Source organism: Cibotium barometz, chromosome 9 (assembly GCF_041138505.1).
Source record: "Cibotium barometz isolate CiBa-2024 chromosome 9, ASM4113850v1, whole genome shotgun sequence".
Classification (NCBI taxonomy): domain Eukaryota; kingdom Viridiplantae; phylum Streptophyta; class Polypodiopsida; order Cyatheales; family Cibotiaceae; genus Cibotium; species Cibotium barometz.
Genome location: NC_141054.1, coordinates 59,556,709 through 59,583,270, shown reverse-complemented (window position 1 = coordinate 59,583,270; position 26,562 = coordinate 59,556,709). Strand labels below are relative to the sequence as shown.

Sequence of the window (26,562 nt, the reverse complement as noted above, 5' to 3'; positions counted from 1 at the left end):
AATCTCTCTTACTCTCTTTATGTCCTTCAAACCGGCCAACTCTCTCTCTAACTCCTCTCTCTCTTCAACACTCACTTACTCTCTCTTCAACACTCACTTACTCTCTCTAATTCACTATCTTTACCTTTCTCTAACTCTCTCTTTCTAACTCTCTAGCTCTAACTCTGTAAATCTCTCTCTCTCTCTCTCTCTTCAACACTCACTTACTCTCTCTAATTCACTATCTTTACCTTTCTCTAACTCTCTCTTTCTAACTCTCTAGCTCTAACTCCGTAAATCTCTCTCTCTCTCTCTCTCTCTCTCTCTCTCTCTCTCTCTCTCAATCTCTCTCTATTTCTCTCGAATCGACCAGCTCTCCCTCTGACACACTCTCTCTATCTCTCCCTCTCTAACACACACTCTGTCTTTTTATTTCTCTTAATCTCTCTTACTCTCCCTCTCTCACACTCTTTCTCTCTCTACCACTCAAACTCTCAAACTCTAATTCTCTCTCTCTCTCTCTTTAACTCACTCACTTTACCCCTTCTTTAACTCACTCTCTTTAAAACTCTCTTTGTCTTCTACCCCCCCCGGCCCCCCCCCTCTCTCTCTCTCTCTAAATATTAGTAGACACTCACTCTCTCCAACTCACTCACTCTCTTCTCTCTCTCTCTCTCTCTCTCTAACTGTCCAATCCTGTAGCTCCCAAATAAAATATGTATATAGTAGTAGTACAAGTATATATAGTATAGAAAAATATTATAGTATAGTATAGAATAAGAGTATTGTATAGAAGAATAGTTGTATAGTATAGAATAAGAGTATCATATAGAAGAGTAGTAGTAGTATAGTATAAGAGTATCGTGTAGAAGAGTAGTAGTATAGAATAGAATAGTATAGAATAAGAGTATCGTATAGAGGAGTAGTAGAAGAAGAGAAAGAAGGGGAAGCAGCCATGTGGGGGAGGGGGGGGAGGGCAACTGGGAAATATACCCAATGGGTAAATTCTTAATTTTCAAAAGATCTTAAACTTCATGTTCAATCAATTGATCATCATATGGTTCTTTGCTTGCTTCCAGTTAATGGGTTTCAATGTGGGCGTGCAACTATGATGCATCTAGCGCTTGAATCAGGTGATCTTCCAATTTTGCATGTAATTTACATTCTTCTATGGTGTTGCTGATTTGTAAAATCCTCGTAGCGTCAAAACTAGAGCAAGGTCATGATGTAATCGTTTACTAGAGTTGCTATTTGTAATGCTAGCCAGTGCTCATGGAAATACTTTTTATGAACCAAGAAAAATAAGGGTGGCTATCTACAACAACCAATCCAACAGGGACATGTTAAATTTTCAACCGGGTTACTATAAAGACACACACACTTTAATCAAAGCTTTGTAAAGGGAGGGAAATAATTTTGGCCGGTCGGTCTTATAAAGGTATATACTCATAGAACCATTATAAAAAGGATTGTCAAATTATTATTAAACATGTCACATGATAACTTTACTGTTACATGATTATCATAGTTTACCCTAAACTCCATGCATCGTCCACATCTGTTTGGAAAGTTAGATTCTCCATCTTGCTTGCGACATTCATAATGTCGCGCATAGTAAGAAAAGTATCTCGAGCAACTCATAGAGTGCCTTCTTGTTTGGGAGCTTTTTGCACAAACTCTATATGATGTTGCAAGACTTGGTGGGGTGTGAATCCCTTGTGTAGCATTGTGCAAATCCATCCCTTCATTTCATTGGATAGCTAAGGTGCAAAAGACGTCTTAGCGGATTGATTCGTTGGGCAATGGGCTCCATGACATACTTCACCTTGTAAGTCCAAGACTTGAGCTAGCCATGGAAATAGGTATAATCGTGACAGCACAAAGTGACATTGGCATCCACAATTCATTGGTGCATCCTTTCGATTATTCTCTCCATTGATGAAGTTGTCTACGTCTTCCCATGAAATGTAGGCTAATTGGCATGGAATGCAATGGTCACGAAAGTCCGATTGAGTCTGCCATTGTAGGGCCAGGTTCAGGATGTTGTGGAACAATCATTGGTTTTCTACATTAACGATTTTTTGCTAGCATATTTGAGGCCAAAACGATTGATTGCATTATCGTGTAAACTAGGCCAATGAAATAACAAGAAAGAGAGATGATTATAACTCTATTTTGTAACCTAGTGGCAACCACACAACCGCACAAGTGGTAGAAGAATTCAAAGCATGGGTTGGTGTGCCGATACGGGAAGGAGATCCACGCTGGATGCCATGTTGTCAAAACGACGAATAGAGGAGCTTGAGATCTATTCAGCGGCCGTGCGCCGACAGCACAAGCTCGTTCCCGAGCAAATTGCCCGAGCAAGCGGTAGACACCGTGACGATAGACACCCCCACCACCGCCACGTCTGACAAGGCGACTAGAAGGAGCGCCACCCCCTTCAAAAACCAGCCGCTGATCACACTTGCATCTGCGCCGCCACCATCTTCGGTACTTGCAGTAATATTGCTGGGCGCTGTGCTTGCATAGGCCATCATGGCCATTGCAGCGGCCGCACTTGGAAACGTGTACGCCCACCAGGCCAAGGAGAACCTGTACTCAAAAATTCAACACCTCATTAATCATCATCATCATCTATAAGCAAGATCAGCGCTTCTATATTAATGTGAAGATGGAGACTCGAGAGGACGTCATTAAATTAAACCGATTACCTTATTCCCCTTGTCATTGTATAGGCCCTCGACACCTGCAAAACAGAGGTCAAATAACTTTTACCCAAAGAAAAAAAGCTCACTTTAATGTCATTTTGCAGCCTTTTAAAAAATATATTATAGCATAGCAGCATGTATAATACCAGTATGATGTACATGGAGAGTCCAGAAAAGAGGAGGAATTTGGAGACATCATCCACCTTGCCTGCCATGGCATTCCAAGCCAAGGATGCCGCACAAGGAGGTGCCACAAACAGAAAGAGGAAAGGATACAGCTCTGGGGCTATCATGGCGGCCATGGAGGACAACCTAGCATAGGCTGTCGTGAATACTACAAGCTGATGAATTATGCTGTACGAAACACCGGAAAAAGGTACCAATAATTAGTTATATATTGATTTCTAAGCACATCAAATGCCGAAATTTAGTGTCCAGTTCTTAGATTTGTGCGCTCTCTTAATTTGTTTTAGAGGATCGGAACACTTGCAATATTTATCTCTTCTTTGTATTAATGGATCCAGATTCCACATAATTTGATCAACACGCTCAGGTCCTCATTTCAATAATTCTTTTTAATAAGTAGCACTTGGAATCTTGCAATATATATACAGTCTTCATTTCAATACGTAGGTCTTTGATTAACATATAATGGGCTTCCTGCTGATCACGAAATAGCATGTTAAGGGCTTTTTACTGATTTAAGAAATGTTGAAAATGGTTTTTTTCCCACAGAAATGCATATATTTAAAACAAAAAAAATGTATCGAGGCAAGAAGTGATAAAAGTTGGTGTATAAATAACATATAATGGGTTTCCTAGTAATGTCCACTAGTACTCGGCCCTCTCGTGTTGTTGTTGTAGTATGTAAAAGACATTAAGAAGCGAAACTCAAGAATGGAAGCGGGAATAATACAAAGGGTCAAAAATGGCAACAGCACATACTGATAGATAATAGCTCAATAGAAAAAAAATTTCCTCTTATTTTTTAGAAATTCAAGATTTCTCTTTTCTCTCTTCTCCTGTGCCTTGGTTGAACATGGTTAATATGTAATAGATAATAGAAATAATAAAGGTTAGTGTATAATTACCCAAGGGAGAACATGAACAGAGCAAAGTCCTTGCAGCCTGCTAATGCCAGGGCAGTGGCACCCACAAAGTTGCCCACCACTGAGATTTGGGTGGTGGGGTTGGCTGCCTCACCCAGCCTCCTCTTTCCTCCCATCATCCAATGCCCATACAAGTACACCTCCACCACAAGCAATGGGACTGCCAAATATCCACAATGAAATTACTTACCATACGAAACCAAATCTATCTAAAACTGGAATTATTAAACACACGTCAAGGTAGTGCATACTTCATTAAGCTACAATGGAGCATACGTCTTTTACATAAAGCAGATGAGTAATATGCTTGAGTATAGTAGATGAGCATAGATGGATCATGGCCATGTTAAACTCGTCATTTAAGTGATACATCAATGCCAAGCACTCTCTCTCTCTCTCCCTCCACACAAGACACACGTACAAATACATGTATACATACACATAATCACATGGGAGGTATAAGTCAGTCTCCCTCCCTCTCTCTCTCTCTCTCTCTCTCTCTCTCTCTCATAACATCATACACATGTATATACATACAAGATAACGTGTGGATGGAAATCAAGTCGGAGGTATAACTCCCCCCCTCTCTCTTTCTCTGTCTCTCTCTAACGTCATAACACAAGTATATACATGCTAGATAACGTGTGCAATTTGGAAAGCAGACTCTCTCCACCATACATACATATCCTGTGATATAGAATTTGAACACATGATCCATGAGAGGGAAATTTGTCTTCTACTTGTCAAAGCGAGAGCTTCCCCGAGGTGCACTACAAACTTGTGTCGCACGTATGTGGGGGTTCCCATTAGGAGGAAGAGGGAAGCAAGGAAAGGGCCAGCAAAGAAGTTCGAACGCAGTGCATGATTCAACTCCAATCTAACTTCCTGCAAGGCATGAGCATCTCAATCATCAACAACTAGTAGTGAAATTCATCAAGTATATAACCAAGCATTAAAGATGTATAATATATTGATCTAATCTAAATTATGTTCACTTGGCTGCAATATGTCACCTGCATGCAGTAGCCATTCAAAATTCTACTTTGTGCCATGTCGGCATGCATTAGCCATTCAAAATTACTATGTATGCAGGCTAATAATTTATTAATTAGCTCATACTACAGATGCACCTTAGACTCACCTTGACTGTTTGATTCAACTCAAGAGGACGTATTGAACGAACCAAGTGAGTGGTTTGATCACCTTACTAATTACCTTTGATTAGCACAGGCTAACCTCAAGTGTATGAATTGATCATCGTGTCATAAAATGATATGAATGTTAGCATACACTAGGCTTAATCATCTGTAAAACAAGGAAATCATAAAGTGAATAGATGATTAATCACCTGGGGGTAATAGAGAAGCTTGAGAGCATACAAAATGCAGGTGACTAGCAAAGTGATGATCCCAATGCACCAGAAGAAGGCTCCAATCGCAGCGGGGATATAATGATGAAGGGAGAAGACGTTGTCATGTGCAGACTTAGAAATAACTTGGGTGAGGACCATGGACTGGCTGCTGATGCCCATCGCCACCCCAAACGAGTTCACCGGAAATCTCAACAAAAAAGGCTGCTGATCATCTACTACTGTAGACGCAGCTTCTTCATCAACTATAACATGTGTAGATTTACCTTCTAGACAAATCATTCGGAGAATTGATTAGCTTAACTATATTATCAACATTAATTTTTTTTTTAAAAAAGAAGCTGCACCTTCATGCTTTTACCATTACCTTCACAGCTGATCGTACTCTCCATGGGTTTTGGCTAATCAAGATAACTAACAACGACTCATAACAATGCATGCACTTGGCTAATGAAGCGGGTTAGCAAGCGCTAAAATCATAGGGTTGGTAACTAATCCTCCGGGTTTAAAAGGCGGTGCGCTCGAGAGAATGTTTCTATTTGTCAAGATGCCACGCATAATTCATAAATATTTTTTTCCCTCCCCATTAACATCAACTTTTCACTTCACAGGCATATGCCAATAATAATTCAATGAAAATGGGAGCAGTTCAGCAGTATCGATCGCGCTGCTTTTGGGCAAAAAAGCAAAGATGCACAATAATTTTATCCCAAATACGAAATACGAACGCAGTACGGCATAACATAGATTAATTCAATGGGGTCGATCGAATCGTTAAATAGAGAAATTTAATGAGTCTTAATGGAGCCTTAGTATAACAGGTTTTTTTTTTCAAAAGAGAAATTGTACGCACTTCTTTTTTATTGTCATCCACTCTATTGTTGTCCCCTATTGGTGGCGAGTATAAAAGTGTTTTGATTCTTTAGATGAGCTAGCTTGCAATAAATATACAAGGCCGCCTTAACACACACACACACACACGCGCACACACACATATATATATAGGTGGGGAGAGCTGTATTTGCATACAATGAACCATCTTTTTTTTGACCAGTATAGATATGTATTAATATACAAATAACAACTTCACAACCCTCAAACCCCATTCAACATGTTGCAAATCATATCCCATCTCTCATCTTCAAATATCTTCAAATACAAAAGAAGAGTTTTCCTAGGAAATCTGAAACCCTAGCTGAATGTATGCCTTCCATCAGAGCCTCAGTAGTACAACCTTTGGGTGACTGATTTTCAATGAAGGCCACATAAGTATATTTGATTTGTTTAACTTTCATGTACCATCTTTTGGTCCTTGGACCAAACTTGACTGGTCTGCACCTTGGCTTTTGCACAGAGATGACCTGAATACTCATCAACAAGAAGGTTAGGCTCAACCTAGTATGCCTGAAGGGATCCTCTTCCAAGTAGTGTCAAGAGATGGCAACCTACAAAACCTGAATAATCTATAACATCCCTTCTTTATTCAGTTTATTGACTAAAAGTATAGACCAACACATATGTACACATTTATACATCAAACCAGTAGTATCCAACCCTGTATCACCTGCTTTCTGAAATAAGATACAATCTCTGGTATTCCATATTTCCCACAAACAGCAGAATCTAATTATGTTAAAAATATCATCCACAATCTCGTCACTATAGTCTATTTGTCCATCTCTAGTCCTCCCAGTGAGCCTGCACACCAATACAATTACATACCCATCTACTAACTCTAGTCAAGTGCTTCTGATAGCAGGGCAATCCCAAAAGGCATGTTTCCCATCTTGCAAAGCTGTTTTGCATCTAGGGCAACACCCATTAGTGAAGTTCCAAAAGCTGTTTTGCATCTAGGGTAACACCCATTAGTGAAGTTCCTTTGCACCAGTTTGCTCCCCAGAGGAAGGGCACCTATACAAACCCTTCAAAGAAATATTTGACCTTTAGTAGGAATTTCCAGTTTTCCATATCATTTTCCATATTTTCCTCCAAGTGTTAGACCCCCAACTTGTTCTCCAAATCCTATTACAATATATCACATTCTCCTCAATCCTTCTTAAAGGCCTATACAAGTCTTTAGTAGTCCCTTTATCCAGTTTAGCCCCATTATACCAAACCCAGTCTTTTAGCCAACAGGACTCATCAAAAGCAGTAGAATACTAACTTTTCTGGACCTCATCCAACACTACTCTGACCAAATGTCCCTCCCTAGAATTCAGATCAAACTCTTCAACAATTTGACCAAGGTCCTTCCATCCTAGTAAGGCCCTATCCCAGCAGTTAGACAAACTCTTGAGACCTTTGTTGTTCAAGCTTTTAGCTATTTGTTAACCTATGAACGAAAATTGAGACGTACTACGTTTTACGTCATGTAATTAATTTAAGTATAAGGAGTCATGGGCCGGGCTTGTCGGTACCACATGTAAAGGATAAAGGGATTGGGTGATCGCCGATGAGAGGCGCACCTTGAGTATCAGCGGGATAAGGGTTAGGATCGGCCGGCCATGTGTGGACGCCCATGTGTGAACGGCTAGGTTTCATATAAGAGTCGAATGTAACCCTAAAGCTCTCATTCTCAATGTGTTGAATACAAGGAGTGCTCTTGCCTTATCTTCTCGGTTCCCTTCTCCTGCGTGTGTGTGTGTGTGTGAGAGAGAGCGATCGAGCACTGTGTGGCGGCACAGCGGTGGCGAGGCGGTAGAGCGGCGATGACGGCCCCTTCTTCACTGCGATGCGAGAATCCTTCACGACGGCGGTCTGAGCGGTGAGTGACACACCTTTGCTTCCTGTTTGAGCTTGCTAGTTTCTGGTTGTATGCTTGCAGCCATTCGTGGCTCGCATACGGTGCTCGGCAAGTCCCTAGCTCCGACTCGTACGGTAAAAGCGCACATTTTTGGCGCCGCTCCCGGGGAAATGCCCTGCACACCAAGCTCTAGTTTGCAACTCGGGCTTCTGTGTGAAGTTAAATTTGATACTGTAGGAAAGACATAGAGAGGTGTGATGTGTGTATGGTGTTGACATTTTCGTTTTCTGCAATTTGTTTTCTATAATTCTGTTCTACCCGATTGTAGCTCTGTCCTGCGCGCCGTGTCTGTGTGTTTTATTTTTTGGGCTGTGTGTGTGTACGCGCGTTTGTGCGCGAAAATCAAGTGCTGTGTGAGAGCAGCAAGGCGCTGCGGCGGCCAACCCTAACCCTAAAACATCTTCCCCAAAAACACCAAAAAAAAAAACAAACAAAACCGAAACCCGCGTGGAGCGAAAATAGAAATTCTTTATTTGGAAAAAAAATTTGAAAAGAAAAAACCCAATTGACCCCGACCCCGGCCCTCGATCTTTTGATATATATATATAGGAGAGTGAGCCTCCATAGCTTTCTTTCAAGTGAAAGCTTAAGGGAAGTAGAGCTCTATATGTAGTCCACCCCCCAAGGAGTGGAGTGAGCATGTGGGATAAAGCCTTCACCCTTCCCCCACAAGCAAATAGACTGTTCTGAGGACCACAGCAGCTCCGGATAGGCGAACACTGTGTTGTAAAGCATGCTAGGACCCTTTGAATGATACACTCGTCTCGAGCTATCACACGCCCTAGTCCAGGTTTGACCATAAGTAAGGGAGTAAAAAACGGGTTGAAAACAATACAAAAACAAGTAAAAACGGGGTGCGAAACACCCGAGAAACCACTTGGGTGGGCTTCAAGGGTAGTTACCAATGCCCGTAGAGAACCCACGTCACATGCATCTACACTCTGGTCGGGTGCTAGAGTCTGAGCAACTAGAAAGCATTTCAGTTTACGTAGGCCTCCACGTTAGCATCTTGGCCTTCAGTGGGAACCCAAGGAAGTGCAACCCAAGATCCACAAATAGTAGCTAGTGACTCGTCCTCTGACTCTGAAGCCATGGAAGGACACCCTACCAAGAACCCTGAGGAGGCAAGCCAAAACATGCCAGTTTGGGCCCTACAACCCGGATCTAGCATGTTTAGTCGTCTAATAGAGACCTTTAGTAGAGCTACACGCTCTGAACACGCGACAAGTGAAGTAAACGAAGGAGGAGGGGAAGTAGATTCGCCATTCACATCTCATGTAGACCCTGCCCTCCCAAAGAGTGTCCATGTGGATATTCTACCCACTTCGTTTAATGAAGGCCCTACTGAGCTACCACCTTCTGATGCTCTCCCTAAAGTAGAGGTCCCTAGAAGTCAATCCATAAGAAGTGACATTGCGTCCACTTCAAGAGAACCGTTTGGCACGCCAAGTTTAGATGGGATATTTCTCAATGAAAATTGGGAATATGATCTACACACGGAGACTCTGACTGACCTATACACGGGTTACACATACCATGTAGGTTGGTTAGAAGTCATACGATCTACATCTAGTGCCACCAATCTAGATGAACAACAACAAGTGATATGTGAGGTTATTCATAGAATCATCCGATTCGAGAGGCAAAATAGGGGAGTGAACCTAGTTTCCATTGGCTCTATGAGATTTTTGGATACGGGCAAGGCCAAACAACCAACCCTGTCACAATTGGAGACTCCCTCGATGAGTCCCATAGATCCTTCGTATGTTGTTTCTCCTGGAGTCTCAATGCAAGTTGAGCCCACGAGCAATAACTTTAGATTTCCAACCTTGGCTCAACTTTCCATTAGGGAATCCACAATGCCTACTCCGATGATGAGCATGACGGAAAGTGCACCTGTTGCCACTGTAGTTAGTACAACACCGCTACCTAGTGGTACAGTACCTACAACAATGCGTACTAGTGCATATCGACCATATGTACCTATCGCTACTCATGCTCATGTAGCACCTACGCCTCTTGTTATGCCAATAGCGTACGCTCCACGAATGCCTTATCACAACCCTTATCCAGAGGAGCTATGCCTAGCCACATATCATATCCTACGTCAGCGGCATACATACCAAGACCAACACCAACTCCTGTCAACCAGGCTATTCCAGAAGTGCCTCCACCAGCTATGCCTGCTCACCTAGGTGATCTCGCAGCGTTTGCTCAGACGATCGGACGATCTATTGCGGAAAACATGCGGGGCATGCCTGAGAGAGAACCTAGAAGCAAGGCGGTACAAGTGGCCAAGCTCACTCAGAACTTCAGTGGTGGTAACGAAGATGTTAGGAAGCACATTGAATTTTTTGAACACGTGTGTGATTCCTTGGAAGAGCACAATGAGCTACATAAATGTAAAGCCTTAGGCTTAACCTTGAGTGGGAAGGCCGGAGATTGGTATCAAACTTTAAGGGTTGAAGAGCGTACTCACTATCCCACTCTCAAGAGATTGTTCTTAAAAGAATACATACGGGGGGGTGTGCTTTGGGGAGTAGCATCTCAACTCCAAAAAGCTGAACGCGAGGAAGGAGAGTCAGTGAGAGACTTTATTAGTCGATTAAAGCATCTAAATTCTCGCTGTACTCCCGATGAGCGCTTCAATAACAACCAACTGCTTGATAGATTCATCCGAGGATTGCGCCATGAGGACATATACAATGGCCTAGTCATTAGAGGTCTTACGACGTGGGAAGCAGTCAGTGCCAATGCAATCCGGTTAGAAGACAACTTGATGATTTTGCAGGTAAAAAGGTGTCTTCGGAGACAAAATCTGTTAGTTCGCAACAAGTATCTAGGCACGAGCCAATGACTGTAAAACCTATTGCCAAGGAGCCCAAGATATCCAAAATGTCTGTGAGACTGACCTTACTAAGGCTCTCCAAGAATACTTTAGGGGTAATCGAGCTCCGCAAAATAGCCATATGTACCCAATAAGAGAGCAACAATTGTGTTCGGTTTGCTTAGGACCACATAGCACGAGTGAATGTCCCACATTCAGAGTCAAATTCAATGGGAATTGCAATGCATGTGGTAAGTATGGCCATCAATCTAAGGATTGTCTAGTACTTAAGCGTATGTTAGCAAATCAGGCACCACTAGCTTGGTCAAACACACCTCAAGTACCCGCACTCATGCTTGCACCACCTGTTGAGCAACTGTCACAACACATAGTTCCAAGGAACCCAAGTTTGGTCCAGTCTGTGCCGTTACCACCGCCAGTGTTAGGACCGCAACCTCCACATCCAAGGATCACCCCTATAAACCAGATGGGTTGTGAGTCACATAGTGCATGTGGGGATCATGAAGAGGATATAGACCCCACTGTTCCATATGGAATTGATACGTTTGAAATGACTCCCAAGTACTACATGGAGGATCATTTCGGGCAAGTTAAGCATGTATATCAAGCGGCTGCTCTCACCACCACAAGAGGGCAAAACCTTAATACCTTGGCGAGGAGACCACCTCTTCAATGCTACGATTGTGGTAGACCACATCGTGTAGCGGAGTGCCCTAATAGGCTACAGAAGATCTCTACTCAAATGCAACCAAATCAAGGGAGCACATCGGGAATGCCGATACTTACATGTAATCGTTGTGGCATAGATCATTTGATTTCTCAATCCAAATCAAGGGAGCACATCGGGAATGCCAATACTTACATGTAATCGTTGTGGCATAGATCATTTGATTTCTCAATGTCCACATAATCCTAGTGCACCCAAGATTACGCCATTGAATTTGGTTGAGGTCACCAATGAGGCACGAGGAACCACACCCGTTGTACCCGCGAATGTAGTCACACGGTCGATGCTTCAAAATCAAAACTACATTCTTGAAGAGACTGAGGATGGGAAAGATTCTCTTTATATGGATGTCCTACCGGGTATGACTGAGTCGGATAATGTGGATTGGGTACACCTAGCGGCAACCATAGACACATGGGGAAATAGAGGCACAAGTTGGGTAACGCTTGAGGGGCAAGATATGCCACCATTAGTGCCAGTAAACATGATAGGTGTGATGCACTTAACTCCTGGCAAGAAAGTGGCAAACTCCCCTGACACTGAAAGTAGCGAAGACTCTGACCAACGCAACTCTGAGTCTGAATCTCAAGAAGAAAATAACTCTGAGCCTGATGGGGGGGTGAATCAAATATTCACCCAAGTGTGGAAGCAAGGTGCTCAAGGCCTAGGACAGTGACCTCCTGCAGTTCATCCGTGAGTGAGGGGGACACAAGTGAAGATCGACCAAGTGAGTCCAAATCTGATAGAAACAAAAATCAAAAACTTGGTAAGAAGAAAATGAGACATAAGCGACAACGCTATCGAGCTAATGTACGAACTACAATAAACAAAGAGAGATCCACTGCCGAATGGCTTAGTTATGTAGGAGCTATTGACGCTCATCGGAAGTTAGCGGATAATTGGGGACAATACCTCCAAAGTGTCATGTGGTGTATTCCGCAACCTCATGACGTCGCCCAATTATAAATTGAAGAGAAGCCAAAACTAGGTCGTACTGCGAGAAGGCGGCAAAACCAAGAGTTAGCTCAGCAACAAAAGGATGCGGAATTAAAAGAAAAAAGCCTGGCACAACAAGAACCAGTAGACTTACACCCCGCACCCGAGCATTTCAAATCATTTACCACAGGGGAACGTAAAGCTGTCTACACAAAAGCCCAACGAACACCTACCAATGGGGGTAGCGGTGTCTACGATGGCCCGGCGGTAGTTAAGGAGATAGAACTAGCAGATCCAGGTGAGGAGTTTGACCCAGTTTTTATTGCTCAGGACCTCACCCAGACAGAGGAAGCTACACTCAAGAGGCTTCTTAAGGAATTCAAAGACATTTGCTTGGACATATCATGATATGAAGGGTGTTCCACCCTCTATGGTGCAACACACAATTCCATTGATTAGCACTGCTAAACCAGTCCAGCAACGTCCCTACCCAATGAATCCTAAGTATGCAAAGATTATATAAGAGGAAATTGAAAAGCTTATAAAATGTGGATTCATATACCCTATTGAGCACTCAGAATGGGTTTCTTCGATAGTCATCGTACCAAGGAAGAATGGGAAACTCAGAGTGTGCGTTGATCTCAAAAAGGTTAATGCAGCCACCAGAAGGGATCATTACCCCTTGCCGTATTCTGAATATGTGCTTGAAAGAGTTGCAGGCAAGGAGGCATATAGCTTTTTAGATGGGTACTCTGGTTATAAACAGATCACAATTGCAGTAGAGGACCAAGCTAAAACAACATTTATCACGGAGTTTGGAGTGTTTGCCTTTCGCATCATGGCCTTTGGTTTGACCAATGCACCTGCAACATTCCACCGATTGATAAACACAGCCTTTATTCTAAGGGACTTTTGTGAAGCTTTCTTAGATGATCTTTGTGTTCATTCCTCTTGGGACGAGCACTTGATGTCTAGACTTGCCCCCACCCACCAACTATAAGGGGGTCCAACGCTTTATGGGCCATGTTGGTTATTATCGAAAGTTTATTTTATTCTTAACTGAGATAGCTCGACTGTTGTATAAGCTTCTCATCATCGAGTTTAATTGGACCGAAGATTGTGACCGTGCATATGAGCTATTAAAGAAGGCCTTGGCGAGTGCTCTGATCTTGCGAATGCCTAACTGGGATTTAATCTTCCATGTGCATATTGATGCATCAAACTTTGCTATTGGGTGTGTGTTGACTCAACCTAGAGAACACAAATTAGACTACCCCATTAGCTTTGCCAGTCGCGCCAGCAGCTGAACGATGCTCAAATGAACTACACCACTACGGAGCGAGAAGGGTTGGCAATGATATATGCAGTAAGGAAATTTTGTTATTACCTCCTTGGCACCAAGTTTGTTTTCTATGTGGATCATCAAGCATTGTTATATCTAGTAAACAAGCCATGCTCCACAGGAAGAATCACACGATGGTTATTGATTCTTCTTGAGTTTTATTTCACTGTTGTTGTGAGACCTAGCAAAAAACATGTCATGGCTGATCATTTGTCTCGCATACCTAATGGTGAAGCTCCTACGGGAGTTGATGATGACTTACCTGAAACTTCCTTGTTCATGGTGGAGACAATGCCTGAATGGAGTGAGAAGATTGTTAACTTTTTGGTTAATGGCTTTCCACCCAAGGAGCTTCGTAAAGATCTAGCTCGAAAGCTGATCAAGGAATGCAAACCCTATTGCCTGATGGCCGGGACTCTTTATAAAAGAGGAAAGGATGACGTTCTTAGGCGTTGTGCCCGAGAGGATGAGTATCTATACATTTTGCAAGAGACACATATGGGCGTAGCCGGTGGTCATTTCTCAGGAGACTTAACTGCACGAAAGATCTTACAATCAGGGTATTGGTAGCCCACTATGTTCCAAGATGCATCACTTTTTGTGAAGGGTTGCGATGAATGCAACGATACAAGAAACCCCAGCAGAAAGATCAGATGCCCTTTCATCCAATTAAAGTAAATCAACCATTTGAAAAGTGGGGTTTAGACTTTGTAGGTCCAATTAGCCCAGCGGCCCGCAACACACAATCTCGCTATATTATTGTGGCCACTAACTATATGACCAAATGGGCTGAAGCGAAAGTGACACATAAGGCAGATGCGAGGACAACAACCAAGTTCCTCTTTGAAAATATAATCACAGGCTTCGGTTGTCCTTTTGAACTTGTGAGCGACAATGGTACGCATTTTATAAATGAAGTGATTAAGGAGCTCACAACAAATTTCATGATATCCCATTATAAATCTACTCCTTATTATCCGCAAGCAAATGGCCAAGCCGAGAGTACCAACAAGACCTTAATCTCTGTTTTAACAAAGACTATTGAAGCTCATCGCACGGATTGGGATCTAAAGCTTATGACAGCTTTATGGGCCTATCGTACTGCGTACAAAGTGGCTATTAATTGCACACCATTCAAGATGGTACATGGCCAAGAAGCAGTCATGCCGTGGGAATTTGTCATTCCTAGTCTTCGTGTTGCTACTCAAGAGGGTTGGGATGGTAATCCCTTAGTAGAGCGTTTGTATATCCTTGAGCGGCTAAATGAAGAAAGACAATTGGCGGTGTACAATGCCCTTGTGGAGAAGGATAGAAGGAAAAAATGGTTTGATCGCCACCTGAAAGACAAGGACATCAAAGTTGGGGATTAAAGTCCTGATGTATGGAGTGCATAACGAAAAGAAGAATCTCAAATATGCTGGTAAGGGACCGTATAGAGTATGTGAAATTACCCCCCGCAAGGTACCATCCGAGTGGAGACTCTCGACGGAGTTGAAACCATTGGATTCTTTAATGGGAGTAAATTCAAAAGATACTATGACCCCTTGAGCCAAGAGGAGTTACATGCAATCCATCAAAAGAAGGCAGCTAAAGAACAAGCTGAGCTTAAGAAGATACAAGCGAGAGTTGAAGCCAAACAACGTCAACAGCGTGCTAGGCGCCAACGAGAAGCCAACTTGGGGATCACGCAAGCATTTTTCGAGGAGGCAGAGGAGGATTCACTGGAATCTGACCTGCCTCTAAGATACCCAATTGAGTTACAGAGCCCTTTACGGGGAGGTGATGTATAATGCATTATTGGATACAAGAGCTCAACACAATTTGCTATCATATGGAGTGTGGTGTCAACTTGGAAAACCACCCTTATCCAAGAGTGCTATCCAAGTTAAAGGTATCAACAAGAAGAAAACCCCTGTCAAGAATTTTGCACACTCCGGTTGCCTATGACAAGGGGGCCATAATTCAAAGCTTTTTGGTTATGCCTGCTGGTACCATGGAGGGGACTGTAAACTTAGGACGCAAATGGATGCTAGCCACCAAGTGCAATATTGATTGGGCAACCAGGCAAGTTACAATGCAAGAACCAGCTCTCGGCCTGACCTCTCAGTCTGACCGCTCAAAATCCTGCACCTAAGTCATCAACTCTGGACAAAATGCTAGATAACAAAAAATCACAAAGTCAAGTGGCAAAACCATCTTTGATTGTTTGCCACCCCTCTAACGCTTCAACGCCAAGAGTGGAAACAGGCAGTGTGGTCTCCAAGGCTCCACTTACTATACCAAAGAGTACATACAAATGGATCCCAAAAGCTTCGTTAACATCTACCTCCCCTACTCAATCTCGTTCAGACAAGAAGCCTCGTAGAAGGAAAGCAGCTACCCACCCGAGAAAAGGCAACGTAACATCATGTTGGATTCCTAAAAAATTATTAGTAGCCCAAGGGTACTACAAAGGGAATGACCAGATTTGGGTTCCTAAACATAAGCTGAATCCCTCTACATCACCTGTAAAACCTTGCAAACCAAATGTTGCCACCCCCAATGACAATTCATGACCGTGGTAAGGGAAAGGTAACAGAGTGCTCTGCACCACTTCTTCCAGAGCTAGTTTGGATTCCCAAACGATATCGATCAATACCACCTAGCTCAGGAAGGGGGGAGCCACATGAACCTTCTAGCTCCTCATGCCAGGCACACGTTGATATAGAAGTTTCTACATGCTCTACACCTACTCTTGTCAACACCCAACAAGAGACCGATGAGTCTATATCTCCCCTTGTAAAAGTATCGTCGGAGACCATTTCCTCCATTCGTTCATGGGAGCGTACACTACCATCTCTGCAATTTGATGTGGCCACAACATTCTTGATGAGTTTATGTGGATGGGAAAACGAAAAGGATATATTTGACAACGATGAATGGACGGATGAAACTCATGGCACTACCGAGGCTAACTTTATTTATTTGGATGATGCGGATAGAGGCTTAGCCTTAGGGCCAGAGCCAGGACTCTACAACATCCTCTTACCATACCCTCAGTAGTAGTGTGGTGACTGGTAGGTAGGTTAGTGTTTTCAAGTTGTTTCTAGTTGTGAGTCCTTAAACGAGTCTTTTATTTTTTCCACTAATGTGCCTCTCAAGGTATAGTGTTTGTTAGTTAATTGTACAGGTTGAAAAGTTGAGGTGGGTTCGCTTCCAAGTCCTGAGACTGCCGCAATGTTCATCATAAATATCTACATCAAATCGCAAGCTTTCTCATCAAATCAAGGAGATCTCCAATTTACAGGTGTAATTCTTCCATGCCCACTCTCTTTAATTTTTATTGTTCAATTGAATGAACTATAATGCATGACCACATGGAAATTGTCAACGCACTACTTAGTTTTTGAAGTTGCTTAACGTGTTAGTGTAAATCATTAATGAGTTTAACCTTAATTGAGATATTCTTGGGAATGCATGAAGTCTTTAGTTAACCTGGGAATATAGTTGTCTTAGGTCTAGGGTTAAAACCATCTTAATATTTGAACAACGTGGCCGTGTGTGTGTTGACCTCTAAGACATAGCTTTTACCCCTGTGTTGAAAGGACGTAAGAACACATTATAGTTCAGGAGCAAAAATCAAAAGAAAATTAAAAAAAAGCCTACAATAAATGGCAATGCACATCTATTATGTGCTCTAATGTTGGCCTATCGCCTTATTAACACTTGGTAGGCGAGGAATATTCTACTCCAAACCGATGCCCTGGGTTGGTAGGGGGTAGCCTTGCCTAAGGTAAACTAATAGATTCTTGGAGAATGCCTTGTATTAAACATGGCACCAGGATCGATGCTAGTTTTGCCTTAGATTGCCATTCTCAAGTCCTCCCATCTCAAGTCCTCCCATCACCTTGAAGGGGAGAGTGGCACACGACTGCCATTCTTCCTTATATTCAAGGAAGAATGGCAGTGATGTCATTCTCCCTTACATTCTAGGAAGAATGGTAGTGGTGCCATTCTCAAGGCCTCCCATCACTTCATGGTGGGGAGATGTAAGGTTCCCCCCTTCCAAAATAGGGGAAACACTTAAGATAGTTTACTAAGTCTTAACTTGAAGGAAATTTCCTACTCGTTGACACCTTGACCATGTTGAGATTCAAGCTCGATGTCAGTGTGTGCCAGCTATGCTATGTGCTGGCATGTTAGGTAGCAGCATGTGTGAGAGGTGCAATACCCAACAAAAGTGATTGAATATAGTATGATGTTTTTTGCCATTTTATGCGTGCAGCTACATGACGAAAAGTGGAGATCTCTTATTGTGGCTGTGATAAGCGTGGATAAGACATAAGTGACCGCGTCCAGCTGGTCATAGTGTGTCTTGTGTATTATGGATTATGGTTTTATGCATTGTGTGAGAAGGAAGATGGCTTCCCTCTATGGTTAGGGTTTGCAATATACATTAGGGTTTGCTCTTGTGTGTCTGTCTCCTCTTCCTGTATCTGTTTTTCAACATGGTATCAGAGCCTGGTGCTCTCTATTAGGGTTTATGAGTGAGTGAGAGAAGAGGGAGAAGAAGCTATGAAGAAAAGCTATGAAGCTTTCCATTGATGCTGTGAAGCTTGGAGCACACCGATTTCTATCAGATCTAATTGCATCATCAATTATCACTACAAACCTTCCAAATCCCCTCAGGAGCAGGCGGCGCAGGCTGGTATGTAGAAACAGAGCATCTTTTCAACTATCTGATAAGTGGAGGCTATAAATCAACCCTTGTGCTTAATAATTTCCAAAATTGGTTTAGCAATTAGTTGGTACATACACCTGAGAAGGAGGCTATATGATTGGATTGAACAATTATGATCTATGGAGCTGGAAATGAGCTGATTAAACAGGCTGTCTATACTGGTTGCAGTGAAACAAAGTGTGATTAATCGACTAATTACTCTCTGGTCTTAAACAATTGGTCTAATTCCTTTTACATGGAGTTAGTGGACATCATTGCTAAGCTAATGAATGCCTGGTTGCTCAATTTGGACAAGGATTGAAGAAATTTAAGCAAATCTACTACTGGTTTTTCTCACAACAGAGAAGGGGGTTTGACAAAATTGGTATGTACACATCTCGGATGGTGTTGATATTCAACATTGAGCTTGTTTAGGTGTCAATGCAAGTTACCCACACTTGATTGAACCACTACATTGCAATTTGGAGCCTCAAAAGGCGCATCAAAGTAGGGTATCTTGGACTGTGTGGACCAGTTCATTTTGGATGCATATAGTTTGATTTTCTACATCAAAATTGAAGTTTGTTGACTACTTTGGAGTATCTGGAACACTCATTAGAGTGTGGTTGAGCTGAGGAAGGCTCGTTTACAAATTTGGACGTGTGCGGAAGGTGCAGTGAGCAAATATGTCGAATAATCCAGTACAAATCGTTGGTGAAAAATTGGATAGGAAGAACTTCCAGGCATGGAAGTGCAGGATCAAAAGTTTTCTGAAGGGAAAAGGTTTTTGGAATCTTATTACAGGTGTTGAGCCAGAGCCGGAACTACCCTGACAACCTATACAGCAAATAGGTTATAGCTCATAAGCAATGGTCAGAAAGAGCATACAAAGTGTTGCATTATCTGTCTATATGTATTTCAGATGCTATACTCATACACATACAGGATGCTGAGAATCCCAAAGATGCATGGGATACATTAGTAAAACTGTTTGATACAGACACTAGTGCTTGCAAGTCTCATAATGTGAAACGGAATAGAAGGAGCATCCATGATTATGTACAAGAGATAAAGAAGTATGCAGATGCATTGGCAACAATCAATGCCCCCATGCCTGATGATGATTTGGTAGACATTACCTTGCGTGGTCTTAGCAAGGAGTATAAGTCATTTGATACATCCATCTCGGATTGGAGTACAGGTTTACCAGACTTTGATGAGTTGGTTTCACTCTTGCTTGTTGAGAAAATCAAACTCAAATATTCTTTTCATGATGCATCTACTAGCCATGATGATAATGGCAGAAATCAGGCTTTCTACTCACAAAAAAAACCTAGAGGCAGAGGAAGATCTGCATCATGTGGCCGTGGTAATGGTCGTGGATGGTAGGACAGGTCACCACAACAGAATTTTCAGCCTACATATGGTGCTAGAGGTGGTCGTGGATATACACCTCAGAGAGGCAGAGGTAATCCTCGTGGTAGAGGATGTTGGCAAGGCCAACAAACATCTATGCAAGATGTGGAATGCCATTACTGTGGGAAATTTAGTCATATGGCACGTGATTGTTTCCACAAACAAAATGATTTGAGAGGGGGTAGAGCACAACATCATGGACATTATGCACAACATGGTGGAAATTATGCATCAAGCAGTAATGATGGCAGTGCAAATCACTTGTTTGCCATGAAACATGTTGTGGGATCTATGATGACAAATGTTGAAAATGATGACACTTGGTATATGGACTCTGGAGCATCAAACCATATGACTTGTCATGGTGAATGGTTTGAGCATATGAAGCCTATGGATGTGAAAGGCTATGTGGAAACAGGAGATGATACCCAGCATGCTATTACACATGTTGGAAGTGTACCATTGGTTATGCACAATGGTGAAACAAAATCTATGTCAGATGTCTTGTATGTGCCTTCTATTACAAAAAGTTTGGCCTCAGTTGGTCAAATGGTGGAACTGGGATTACAGGTTCATTTCAACGAGCATGGTTGCTTCGTTGAGGAGTTCAAAAATGGATGTAGAGTCATTGCCAAAGGAAAGAAAGAAGGCAGGTTGTTTAAGCTAGATGCTGGGATTCCTAAGTTAAAATCAGCCATGTTCTCTAAAAGCCGAAATGTGGTACAGGACATTGACATGTGGCATAAGAGGATTGGACATGTGAATATACAAAGGTTAAAGAACATGCAGGCAAGAGGCATTGTTAGTGGGCTGCCTAGATTCAAGTATGATGGGAATATGCATGTTTGTGAAGCCTGTTAGTTTGGAAAGCAAGTGAGGTTACGGTTTCCTAGAGAAGGCAACATGAGTAGCAGGCCACTTGAGATAGTATATAGCAATGTATGGGGTCCTGCACAAAACCCATCCATTAAAGGCAGTTTATATTATGTGACATTCATTGATGATTTCAGCAGAATGACATGGATTTACTTTCTCAGAGAGAAAAGTGAAGTGTTGGGAAAGTTTATGGATTTCAAAGCTTTTGCTCTGCAGAGAAGCAATATGGCTCTTGGATTAAATGTTTGAGGACAGATGGAGGTGGTGAATACACCTCAAATGCTTTTGAGCATTTCTTGAGAAAGCATGGTATAAGAAGACAATTGACTTGCAGGTATACATCTCAGCAAAATGGTGTTGCTGAGAGAAAGAATAGAGTCATTTGTGAAGTGGCCAGAGCAATGCTCAATGAAAAGAGCATGCCAGATTATTATTGGATAGAAGCATGTGCTACTATAGTGTATATACTGAATAAGACACCCACAACAGCCATAGATGGAAGTACGCTAGAGATGCGGCTTACAGGTTTTAGGCCAAACATTGGACACCTCAAAGTATTTGGTTGCATAGCTTATGTACATGTGCCTGATGAGAGAAGGAGGAAGTTGGATCCTAAGGCAAAAAAGTGTGTGTGTTTATTGGATATGCAGAGGATCGCAAGGCATACAAATGTTACAATCCACAAACTAGGCAAGTGGTTATCTCACAAGATGTGGTGTTTGATGAGCTTGCTAGTTGGTACAAGGCAAAGGATGAGGGTGTCATGAGTCACTTGATGCTGATGTGCATGTGAACTTGCCACAAGCAAGTTCTAGTACTACTTCTATGTCTTGGCCAGCAGAGGCTGAGAGTAGCACTGTACATCCATGGTCAGGACGCTTGAGACATGAGAGTGTGAGCACTGGGAGTAGTGCTGTGGATAAAGGAAAGAAGAAGGTTGAAGGAATTGGAATTACAGGTTATGAGTCGTCAAGTTCAGAGAGTTTGGATGAGGAACTTGGCATACCCGTTTTACGCACACCTGGTGCAAGGCAGGATAGATATGTGCCACCACATGCTAGAGTGACAAGTGTTCAGAGTGATCCGCATGCATTGCGGAGATCCCAAAGGGTCAGATATCCAGTTGACAGGTTGACATATCGTGATTTTGCTATGCATTACGCATATATGACCTCTTTGGTGAAGCATGTGGAACCTACATACTATACAGAAGCTATTGGAAAGCATGTATGGGAGAAGGCAATGGATGTTGAGATGGACGCATTGGTTCATAATGAAACATGGGATTTGGTTGCATTACCACAAGATTTAAATGTTATTGGTTGCAAATGGGTTTACAAAGTGAAATGCAAGTCAGATGGTTCCATTGAATGTCATAAAGCAAGATTGGTAGCTAAGGGTTATGCACAAACCCAAGGCTTAGACTATGATGAAACATTTAGTCCATTGGCAAAGATGGGAATAGTGAGAGCAGTCATTGCTATGGCTGCAGCAAATGGTTGGGAAATGCATCAAATGGATGTGAAAAATGCATTTCTAAATGGTGATCTACAAGAAGAAGTTTATATGGCACAGTCAAAAGAATATGTACACCCAAAGTATCCCACTCATGTATGCAGATTGAAGAAGGCATTATATGGTTTGAAGCAAGTACCTCGTGCTTGGAGTGATAAGATGAGCAGATAGATATCTTATCTCCCTTGGATTTCAGGTTTCTACAGCTGATTCTTCACTCTATGTGAAGAAAACAGATCATGGGTTTGTTTTACTTGTCATCTATGTGGATGACTTAATTATCACAGGTGATCATGGTACAGATGTGCTGCATGTCAAGAAGGCATTGAGTGGGCAATTTGACATGAAAGACTTGGGTGAGTTGAGATACTTTCTTGGAATTGAAGTGATCAAATACCATGCAGGTACATGGTTAGTGCAACACCAATATGCATTGGATATATTGGCAAAATATGGCATGACAGGGTGTAAGCCATGAGTACACCTTTGGAGCAGAATGTGAAGTTGTGGGCTGATTTTGGTGAGGAGTTGGATGATCCATATATGTACAGAAAGATGGTTGGTAGTCTCATTTACATGACTATCACACGCCCAGATTTGAGTTATGTTGTGGGGCTAGTAAGCCAGTTTATGCAGAGCCCCAGAAAACCTCATTTGGATGCAGTGAAATGCGGCAGAAACTGACAAGTTCATAAGCTGCTTTTCCAACGCCAAAATCCAACTCGGAGACTTAATTTTGTAGAGATCTGCAAATGCCTTCCAAACTTTGTGTGCAGCATCTGTTGTACTACGCACATGAGAGAGAACAGAATCCTGACAATTCAACATCAAAAAGGAGAAAACACGACGATCATTTGCCTGTCAAATATCAATTTGTGCTTGAGTCACACCAGCAGAAGCAAGGGTGGGAGGGGTAGCATTGGCAGGTGTAACAAGCCAAACCCAAGAGATCCACGCCACGTAGGGCTGATTTTACCTTCACCTTCCATAAAGTGTAGTTGGAACCATCCAACTTCGCAGACTCAGAGAACATATGAAGTGTAGTCGGGGCAGCCATCACAAAAGCTTGGGCTCAATCTCAGAAATATGCACAATCTCGGAAGGAGTGTCCCACCACAAGTACCAAGGTTGCCACCAAAGCCAGAACCACCACAAGACCCCCTCTCCAAAAGGGAATGTCCACTGGAGAGGAAAACACAGCCAAAGAGAGGCTGTAGTCCTGAAAATACAGGCCGACTGGTTCCAGAATCCAAGTAGAGAAAAACACTGATAAGAAAGTACCTTCAGGTTGTAAGCGATGAAGCCAAAGTGAAGGAAAAGCAATCAGCAGCAACTGTCCATAAAACGCAGCATCCGGAGGGCTGCAAATCTGAGAAAAACGCAGAGGTGAAGGGGATGTAGTAGATAGGGCACAATCTGGGGCAGCAGAGAGAATCGCTGAACCGGGAGCGATGATACCATGAGTAAAGACCACTGCACATTATGGTCTTCTTTATGAGCATGGTAAAGGCTTGGATATACATGGCTACACAGATGCTGATTGGGGGCAGGTAGCTCATATGATAGGAGGTCTACTAGTGGTTATGCCTTTACACTTGGAAGTGTTGTGTGGTGAGTTGGAGTAGCAAGAAGCAACCTACTATTGCTTTATCCAGTACAGAGGCTGAATACAGGGGTGCAACCATTGCTACTTGTGAAGGAATATGGTTAAAGAATCTCTTGGTGGCTAATTTGGGTGAGCCTATTGATAGCAAGTTTGTCATTCATTGTCACAACATGAGCAGCATACAGTTGGCAAAGAATCCAGTGTTTCATGCACGGACCAAACACATAAAGATCCATTATCATTTTGTCAGAGAGAAAGTGCTGGTGGATGGTACAGTTGATCTACAGTATGTGAAGACTAAAGAGCAGGTGGCTGACATCTTTACCAAGCCACTTAGCAGGGAGAAGTTTGAGTACTTCTGTACTATGTTGGGAGTACGTGGGATGAGCTTGAGGGGGAGTGTTGAGAGCTTTGATATCCCAAGCTCATCTACATCTTCATCTATGGCAGTACATCATGAGCTTGAGAGGGGCTGTTGAGATTCAAGCTCGATGTCAGTGTGTGCCAGCTATGCTATGTGCTGGCATGTTAGGTGTAGCAACATGTGTGAGACATAAATGACCGCGTCAAGCTGGTCATAGTGTGTGGACATTAGCTAGGGTTAGATCTGTGTGGACACAACTCATAGTGTGTCTTGTGTACTATGGATTATGGTTTTATGCATTGTGTGAGAAGGGAAACGGCTTCCCTCTATGGTTAGGGTTTGCAATATACATTAGGGTTTGCTCATGTGTGTTTGTCTCCTCTCCCTCTATCTGTTTTTCAACAGACCATGAAAATATTCAAGGATACGATTTGTAGGTAAGCCCTAGTCCTATCCCGCATGGGGAGCATGAGTCTTCTAAAAAACAAATCACCCCCATAGGATAATTGATCATAATTTGGGCAACTACTAATCTTGATTCTTAGAGACAATGCTTTTTTCCTTATCCATGCAAGGCACAACTGCTGGCCTAGTCTTCTAGAATAGAGTTACCCGAGAACCTATTTATCTAGCGTAGGGTTTTCACTTAATGTGTTGGAAAGCTACCCGACTAATCGGGTCCACTCGTCCGTAGGATGGTGCCGTCGTCGGGGCATTCCATCCTTTCCTACACTCACACGTCAATTTATTTTCTAATTAATCCTACCACACTGTTTGACATAAATGAACATGTTCCTTAATTAGGGCCCTTTCACAAGGTTCATTTAAAATAGCCTCTTTTCACATTATAATAATGCTAAAGACAAGAGATATATATAAAAAACGTTTATACAAGAATCAATTCCATACAAGCCAAACCGGCTCTCTTATTCTTTTCCTTTATACTGCCGATGATCTAGAATTCGGCCTTCCAACCTCTACTACAGAGACTGGGAAAACCCTATGGGACCATACACCTCATCGTTCGGCAGAGCTGGAGAGGACTCAAGTTCAGCCTGTCGCCCCCTCAGGCTCCGTCACTCGATCCTCCCGCCTCTCAAAGGGATGTCTATAATGCGCTAGGGTGGGCTTATTCACACCGCACTAGCCTAGGTCCCCAAAACTAGGCAGCATCACAATTACTCACCTCAATCGATGAACCTCATTCTCAAAGGGATGTCTATAATGCGCTAGGGTGGGCTTATTCACACCGCACTAGCCTAGGTCCCCAAAACTAGGCAGCATCACAATTACTCACCTCAATCGATGAACCTCATTCTACCAATGGTGAGGGATACCATGGGCCGACTCTGGGCCTTGCTAATGATGCCGCCTAGCTACACAAGCACGGAAACAGAGTTAGCATAGAAGCAAGGAGAAAATACCTGTACTCTTTTTCTTAAAAATAGTAATTTCAATACTAACCATCGATTACAAAATACAACATCATTTCAAATAATAGCTTCATAGAATTTCTAACATTTTTCAATGGAAAAAATTATATCTTCTTTCTTTATTTATTGATATTAATATTAAAGAATAATTTAAAACTCCTTTTAAATGATAGCTTATGGAGCTTGCACAACGGGAGGGTTGGAGCCACATTAGGAGCATTTTCTCTAGTCTCGTCATTGTGTGCATCTCTCGAGGTAACATTTTGGCATTTTTGGGATGGGGCCATCTTAATCATCATTGCCTCATAGTGCTTGATGTTGTGATTCCATTGCTTTGGTCGGATCTCGATTCCGAGATCGTTTGCTCACTCTATGAGTAAAAAACTGTAGCGTGTCAACCTCCTCTAAGCTCAAAAACCTCTTATTAAAGTCTATGCAAATAGTACATGGGGGTTTATATAGGTGCAAGGTACGATTACGAGTACGGGTGAAGGGACAGTGTATCATCAAAGTGCACTAGTCATTGGTCTGTACGAGCTTAGGGAAAGGTACGGTGGCGGTGCACAGGGGCAAAGGTGTGGTACACATTTACCCTTTTGGTCAGAGGTACCATGGACGTCCACATGGCGGTACGTGTGGACCATACAATGGGTGGTCGGCCTTTGGTCCTTACGTCACCATTGTATGGGTGACCTAGTGAGTGTGTACGGTCTTTTTGGGTGCGGTCCCAAATTTGGGACGTAGGCCTCGATTTGCATGCCAGAGCACCCAGGGGCAAATTTTTTTTAGTGAAAATGTCCGAGATGTTCCCTTGGTTGTTGGGGTGCAG

At 42.6% G+C, this 26,562-nt stretch overlaps 1 protein-coding gene across 2 annotated transcripts; it reads right to left on the bottom strand.

Moving 5' to 3' along the window:
- Nucleotides 1-2,071: 2,071 nt before the first annotated feature.
- On the bottom strand, nucleotides 2,072-5,663 carry LOC147635775 (S-type anion channel SLAH2-like). Of its 2 annotated transcripts, none has more exons than XM_086802238.1 (7): nucleotides 5,536-5,663; nucleotides 5,148-5,437; nucleotides 4,540-4,684; nucleotides 3,782-3,959; nucleotides 2,837-3,044; nucleotides 2,694-2,728; nucleotides 2,072-2,574 (listed from the first exon to the last, which is right to left on the bottom strand). In XM_086802238.1, the coding sequence occupies exons 1-7, from the start codon at nucleotides 5,558-5,560 to the stop codon at nucleotides 2,292-2,294; spliced, it is 1,164 nt and encodes a 387-aa protein (XP_086658364.1). In that variant the 5' UTR covers nucleotides 5,561-5,663; the 3' UTR covers nucleotides 2,072-2,291. The 2 variants fall into 2 exon arrangements, with proteins under 2 accessions (XP_086658364.1, XP_086658365.1); XM_086802239.1 differs by having other exon boundaries at nucleotides 5,148-5,434; nucleotides 5,536-5,637.
- Between the last annotated feature and the right edge of the window lie 20,899 nt (nucleotides 5,664-26,562).

Excerpts from the sequence above, each read along its gene's own strand:
- LOC147635775 (XM_086802238.1), bottom strand. The coding sequence starts at position 5,560 with ATGGAGAGTACGATCAGCTGTGAAG. Across the intron at positions 2,729-2,836 it reads TCTCCATGTACATCATACTG|GTGTCGAGGGCCTATACAAT; the intron begins GTATTATACATG and ends TCTGTTTTGCAG. Across the intron at positions 2,575-2,693 it reads ACAATGACAAGGGGAATAAG|GTTCTCCTTGGCCTGGTGGG; the intron begins GTAATCGGTTTA and ends TTTTGAGTACAG.